The sequence below is a fragment of the Tachysurus fulvidraco genome, chromosome 20, assembly GCF_022655615.1.
Source record: "Tachysurus fulvidraco isolate hzauxx_2018 chromosome 20, HZAU_PFXX_2.0, whole genome shotgun sequence".
NCBI lineage: Eukaryota > Metazoa > Chordata > Actinopteri > Siluriformes > Bagridae > Tachysurus > Tachysurus fulvidraco.
In genome coordinates, this window is record NC_062537.1 from 10,252,438 (window position 1) to 10,259,644 (window position 7,207).

At 34.7% G+C, this 7,207-nt stretch overlaps 1 protein-coding gene across 1 annotated transcript; it reads right to left on the minus strand.

The window, feature by feature from the left end:
• Nucleotides 1–917: 917 nt before the first annotated feature.
• ccdc83 (coiled-coil domain containing 83) lies at nt 918–5,010 on the minus strand. The gene is made up of 10 exons (XM_027151248.2): nt 4,814–5,010; nt 4,639–4,723; nt 4,328–4,496; nt 3,789–3,947; nt 3,614–3,705; nt 3,467–3,535; nt 3,136–3,257; nt 2,607–2,656; nt 1,740–1,870; nt 918–1,115 (listed from the first exon to the last, which is right to left on the minus strand). Exons 1-10 carry the CDS (start codon nt 4,867–4,869, stop codon nt 939–941), a joined length of 1,110 nt encoding a protein of 369 aa, XP_027007049.2. The 5' UTR covers nt 4,870–5,010; the 3' UTR covers nt 918–938.
• Nucleotides 5,011–7,207: the final 2,197 nt, after the last annotated feature.

The following is a 7,207-nucleotide window of genomic DNA, read 5'->3' on the forward strand; positions in this document are numbered from 1 at the left end:
CAGCCCTTGTACTTTCATAGGTAAGAGAAGTCCGTTTGTGGGCAGATTTTTAGTTTTTAATGGTTATGTAAAAAATAATCTTTTAAAATAATCTGGCTAGATTCTTTATTTACATCCACAGTTTGAGGGGCTGGATGGCATTAATAATAACATAAAAGCCTTAAACAGAGTCAACATCTTATAATACATGACTTATGCTATGGTCTTCTATCTAGTGAGTGCAGTTAAGAGTAAAAAGCAGTCAGCCATCCAGAATATGGTATCATTCTTTTCAAGTGTGGTAGCGTTGATATCATTGATGAGGGCTGACGAGCTTTAGCATATTTTCCAGCGCGAATATATTGAAAAAATTTCGTTTTTTTCTTAGCCTTTTGCGAGCGTTTCACATATATTATCTGATAGTTGGACACTGGAACAGATTGGTAACGTTTGCAACATATCTTACATTAGTAAAAGTTTTATACATCATGGAAAGAATGTATGCACTTGATGAATTAGCTTAATTATGATGTGTGTTTCATTATGGTGGTCTAAGGAGTGTTTTAAGCTCAGCCTGGCATCCTTTCCCTTAACTATGATGATGATGATGATGATGATAATAATAATGACATAAGACAGTCAACAAATGTTTATTTGTTTTATGTAAATGTCGACCTTAAACATGCTGCCACTGCACATAGACATGTTTCTGTGCTATTTGTTACGGTAGTTGAGTTTACATATCTCTACCCAGCTCTACATAAAATTCTGGTTGCTGAATGAGAGAACCAAAATGTAGGCCTAAAAACAACTAGCCTATTTGGTCACCCCTGAAGTGGTCTATACTTTCATTAAATATAACCACTTTATTCTGATCAGCTATCCCAGTCACAAAAATGGAAACTTACTGCAGTCTTTTGTAGAAAAAAACGAAAAGCTGAAAGAGTACAATTGCATGTTTATTGGAAACATTTGCGAATGATCTTTGTTGTGAGAATCCAGTTTTGTCCCTGAATCAGGCCTTGGTGTGTTAATGTGTCCAAATCCTCAGAGTCAGATGGCAAAGGATGAAGGGGCATGGCCTGGCCAAACACACTCGGCGGCCCCTGCTCCAAAGGACCCAGGTGCAGTGGTTCCTACACACACACACACACACACACACAAGAGCTCACTTTCTGGTGACAGGAACAAGGCGAGTCAGTGTGTCTGAGCAATGCCAGACCCATCTATATTCCTGCCAGGCAATGGGGAAAATTTAGAGTTTCCACACATCACCTACACATCAAACTCTGGGCTGAAATGAGGATATGAAGTGTATTTGCACACTTGTGATTTTGCATGTATTTCAGAAAGAATATATACGTACAGAGTTCTGGTAATCATTATGCTGCTGAGATCATGTCGACAGTTCTTTTGGGGTCTCTAAACCTGATTCTCTAATGAAATTGCAAAGCTAAGCAAAAAAGTCTTTTGATCATCTGTTTGGTTGTCAAACTTGGACCTTTTACTACAGGCTTCATAAAATAATTGCCCTCTTTTATGTGGAGTAATTGTAGAGGATGTCTAATAAATATGGAGACCTTATTAAAGTATTAACAAGATTGCAGCAATCTCTGTTCCTGAAAAGTTTCTGCTGTCTACAAAGCAAATGGTTAAAATCTGTTTTTTAAAAAATGAAGGTAAGAAAGAAAGCCTGATTCTCATGACAAAATATTCATGTTTTAAATGTTTCTTTACATTTAGTAAAATAAAGAACTCGCCTTGAGGTTGCCCTGGCTGCCATACAGCATTGTGCTGAGATGGTGAGTTGGGATGGAGGGCTTGCAGCTGTGATCCATTTCATCTTTCTCCAACTCTCCAAACTGCTGGTGCTGTTCTTTCACAATATCCACTGTGTTGTTAGGGAGAGAAAAGGGGGGTTAACACTGATTGAAGGAGGAGATGTTGGTAGAAGATACCACAATGATGCTTATCCGCACCAGGAAGTGTCCAGCAACAACATGCCTAATAAGGTCAGCATTCACTGACTGTTTTGACTGATAATGTCTTTAATCTTAAGTGGAAATGAGTTAAAAGGATGTCACTCAGTCCTTATCTCAAGAGCTGGTCTGAGGGCTGCTTAGCTAACTACATTCATCCGTAAATTAATATAGTTCCATTAAACTGCTGCTGGTAAACGTATTTCTGATGCAAATGTGTCGATCAACTTGTTTCTATTTCACACGCATTCCTTTAAGGTCTTTGGTAATTCAGTAAGTCAATATATTTAACCAGACTGAACATGGATTTATATTGTAGACATTATGCTCTTAGATGAAAATGAAGCTTTGGCAAGTTTCCAGGACTATACCTAGTTAAAAATGTCAAGATTTCACCATGTTAATGGTTTTTCCAGGCAGCCACACATGTAGTAGTAGATTTTTAGGCATATTTGTTCTGTAAGTTATGTGTATTGTTTTTAAATTTGAATAACATTAGTTAAGACAAAATTCATTTTTTTTCGACTATGCCGTGGAAGTGTCAAAAAGACTTTTATCCTGAAATGTCAGACTTCTGTTCTCTTAGCGCCCTCTTGTGGTCAGTAAAGTGTAACACTAGCAAAAGCTGTGAGTTGATTGTGGAATTACCTGCTTTTTGTTGAAGGCTGAGTTTTTCAGCTTGGGCCAGGAAAGGGCCTCTGAAACAAAATTCAGATGGATTAGAATTCAGTTTAGACCACAATCCTGCAAACACACATTAATACACAAATGGGTCAATGTGGTACATCCTGGTTTTCATAGACTGCTCACAGTAAAACTAGTGGAAATATCAGTGGCTTAGATCGGTGTTTACCACTGCTGGAAGCCAAAATCCAGCATTATCAAATTAAACTAGATTTATTAATGCATTCTTATAGTTGTTAACTTGTTTGACTAGTCATAAGAATTACAATCCTTGATAACTCAAGGTCTAATGGTGACTTGAACCTAATGTGTTCTTTTGATTGACTGCTTACGAATAAAATGCTAATTCTCCACAAAAGACAAAAAAGAGAGACATGATGTTATTAGAATATGTCTGTGCCTGTGGGAGTCAGTGAAATTTAACTTAATGGATCCCTGGCCTAAAAAAAATACTTCAAATGGCTTAAACATCTAAGATGATAGCCAGTAGCACCTATAGATTTGCAAATCCTTTTTCTGCTGCTTAAACAGTTGTTTCAAGTGCTCCCAGTTCTCCTCTTGTAAATTCTTCACAGTTGCTTCCAGTACTGAGACTTCCTCCTGATAGGCAGCAAGCTGACATGGGACATCATACATGTGCACACACACACACACACACACACACACACACACACGGAAGCTTAAAACAATTACAATTTTTGTTCTATAGAAAATAAAATGTTATAAAGTGGTCAGAAAGCTTGTCCTATGTACCAGTTGTGCATTGACATTGTAGTGTATACTATCGTGTGAACACAATGAAGTGAATTATATAAACATCTTACCTCTTTCTTAAGATAGTCTTTCTTTCTGATCATCTGAAATCTGTGCTTGTCAACCTGCTTAAATGCGATCTAAAATAGTACAGGGTGTAAGTGCTGTGCAATATGCACACTAATTTAATATTGATCTTTGATGGTTGATTTTTATACCTCGGTAGCAAGTTGCCTCTCTTTTTCTATCAGCCGGGAGGTAATCTTGTCAATCTTACAAATGTCCACTTTCAGAGAGCACTCAACATATTCTGTGATAAATGTTAGTAGTTGTGAAAATGATTCCTGACAAGAAAAATAAAAATAAATTGAACTATAAATAAATATGGCTCACCTGATATTGCCTGAAATTTATGCTTTAGAGAGTCACGTTGTGACTCAAGGTTTTGTATCTGCTGTTGAAGCTCAGCATTATTCATGTTCTTATATAGCTGTCCAGTTTGTTGCTGCACCTCAACCTGGGCTTCTACACTTGTCAGATTGCTGTGCAACTCTTAAAAAAAAAAAAAAACAAGCACATACTTGTAATCCAAAACCTGAATAAGCTGTTTACTTTAAAAAAAATTAAAAAAACAAAAAAAACTGTTGTGGTCAGGAACTGTAAATTACAGTAAATGTCTACTACAGGCAGACATTTACACATACATCAATATTAAACCAAAGCTAATTAAAATTTTGACAGCATAATCTGTGTATTAATCTGTGTATTAATCTCATCATTTAAAGCTAATTATTCAAGCTTTGCATGAATTAGTCTTATGTGTAAATTTACACACACTGAGGATTTTCATGACTATTAAATTTCTTGTGAAAATACTCATGCAAATGATTTTTAAATAAATCTGGTGATGTCAAGCAACAGTGTGTGAATACCTGTCAGCTCTTCCTTCTGGATACATGCAAGTTCTAGATCATGCTGGTTGGCTTGCTCTGTTTGTTCTTCACTGGCCACTTTGTCTTCTAGGATTTTCTTCTCCTGCTCCATTGCTTGCTTGTGCAGCACACTGAGATGTCCCTGTTGCTCCTCTCGCAGCTGATGTAGCTGGAACCATACCATCATTTCTATCATCACTGATTTCTCACTTATTTACTCTCTGATATTAATGATGCCATGTAAACGTAATGGGTTCAACAGAGGTAGAATATACACAAGAGTTGTTTTAAATGTTAGACTGAAGTCTTACCATTTCAGCAAGTTTTTGGTTCTCGTCTTCCATTTTCAATTTTTTTTGCTTCAATTCCTCAATCTCTTTACTTGTAACTTCATTTCTAAGTAAAGATCACGTTACTAGTTATGACTTTTTTTTTTTAATTTTAATATGAATGAATATCAGTTGTTTATTTTTGAAGTTAGCTTACTGGAATTGGATAATAGATTCTGCCACTGTAGCTTTTTCTTTGGTCTTCTTACCCATTGCGAGTTGGTTAATTAACTATGATGACGTTGTTTTACACGTCAGTTGTGTTAAAGTACAAAAAAAATCCCAGTTACTCAAACAGCTACACAGCTCATCTATGCGCTCATCTACGTTCTTTATGTTGTTGTTATGGAAACCACTACAAATCAATCACCATGCCAGTCTCCAGAATCAGAACCGGAATCAAAAAGAACTTGCGCGTAAAAGGTAATTTAACAGTACATTGTATTACAGTGAAGTTATTGAATCGAATTTCCATAATAGTCAAGCTATTGTTTTTTTTATTTTTTGAAAAATCATAAAAATGATACAAAAAAGAATTTTGTTCCCAAATAAGTGTTGTAGTATAACTATCAGGACATCAGTGATGTGTGAGCTGAATTTGGTGACAATACAGTGTATTACAATGAAGTAGGGCTGTCAAGTGTCATGCACTGAGAGTGACAGTCACGCATTTGGGTCTTTTGTCACGCTCTCCCTCCACACATCATATTTCTCACGCAGAAAAACCTTTTGACTATTTATCATATATTTAATAAGCCGCAGGGGCCAAAATGTGTCAGTCCGCACCGCTGTCTCTATGGAACCGGGCAGGAATCAAGCGCATCTTCCCCCGAAGTTCTTAGTGAGACTTATCAGCCAATCAAAAAAAAAGAGGCTACACAACAGCCAATCAGAAAATAGCACTATCTGGGTAAGATTCAATGCAACAACCAATGAGAAAAAAAAAAAACATCCTTTAGAGAAGGTATTTTCGATGGTCGGTTTGAACAAAATCTCAACACTAAACAGCTTGTCTCTGGACAGGACATTGTCCTCAATCATGACCCTAAAAATTGCTGGGCTTGAGCCGAACTGTTTTAAATGGGAACAACATTACAAATGATAAAGGAGTCCAAAAAGGCAACAAACACAATAAACAACACACACACACACACACACACACACACACACACACACACACACACACACACACACACACACACAAATTAATATAATAAATTTAAATTAAACTAATACTTTGTATTTGCTTAAATTGCAGTCAGTGATCCTTTCCAAACACAACTCCCCATTATTGTTTTTTTTTATTATTATTGTTATTATAATAATGATTATGATGATTATGTCTATTGTAAGAAAGAATAATATCTATAGTAGAACACATTAAACAGAATTGTGTCGTTTACTGTGTTGGCTCTATGTTTGCCTGAATTAACTTTAAAAAAAAAAAATGCAGTCTGGATGTCTATGTCTATGGCTTGAACAAGCAGCTTAAACTTTTGAGTATTCAGTACAATATAAAATACATGTTTATAATTAAAATGTTAGCATGATCAGGTGAAAATGCCACTTATCGATCACATAAAATAAGCATTACATACTACTAAATAAACTACTAGTACCACGTATCCTACAGGGTCACAGAACCAGGTGCAAAAACACAAAACCCTCCTTAAATAATAGATTTACTCTCAAAATTATGTGTAAAAATAATAAGGCCCATAATGTACAGATGTACTGGTTTGCCAGGTGGATAGGATTTTAACAAGAAATTAAGATACAGGATATCATACTAGAATATTCTAATCTATTTAGTTAAGAAAAATACATGTTGTGAAATAACTTCTTGAAAAGCATAAATATTGAAATGTATGATAATATAATGTCTGAAAAGGCTTGGAATGTCTTTCTCACATCTTTGTCAAATACATATAAAATAAATGTACATTTAAGCAATGAGAAGCCTCCAAATTTATATCCTTGATAATATCAACCCAGTTTAATAATTTTTGAATGTATAGACTTGCAACAGTCAGCTAACAAATCAGTTTGTGGTCTATCTAATTATGATTAATAATTATGAAATATAAATAATGTCATATACAAATAGCAATGTTTATATCAATGTCAAAACATCAATGTATCAATAATGGCTATAAGTAATGTCAAGCTGGCTAGAATGGCAGTTTTATTATTACTATAATAACAATAAAAATAACATTATTATTAATAATAATAATAATAATAATAATAATAATGTTATTATTCATATTAATGTTATCATTATTCATATTATAATTGTTATTTTTAAATAAATATGCAACCCACGAGTGAGTTCAGGAATAAAAAATGTGTATATCTACGATAAAAGTCCAACATAATATTTTACACACTTAAATAACGATCCCAATATTTCAATAGTTTGAATTATATTGGTAATATAAATCTGCGCAGCGTATTTTATATAATCCGAGAATCCTCAATAGACTGAATCAATAAAGACTTTTAAACAACAACTTCCGGTTGAGCTTATTGTCGGTTTCCTAATGTTTCT

Bases quoted from the DNA above. Each gene is read 5' to 3' on its own strand.
- ccdc83 (XM_027151248.2), bottom strand. From the start codon at position 4,869: ATGGGTAAGAAGACCAAAGAAAAAGCTACAGTGGCAGAATCTATTATC. The intron at 4,724-4,813 runs GTAAGCTAACTT...ATCTTTACTTAG, and splicing joins GAATCTATTATCCAATTCCA to AAATGAAGTTACAAGTAAAG. The intron at 3,948-4,327 runs GTATTCACACAC...TTTTTTTTTAAG, and splicing joins CCAGAAGGAAGAGCTGACAG to AGTTGCACAGCAATCTGACA.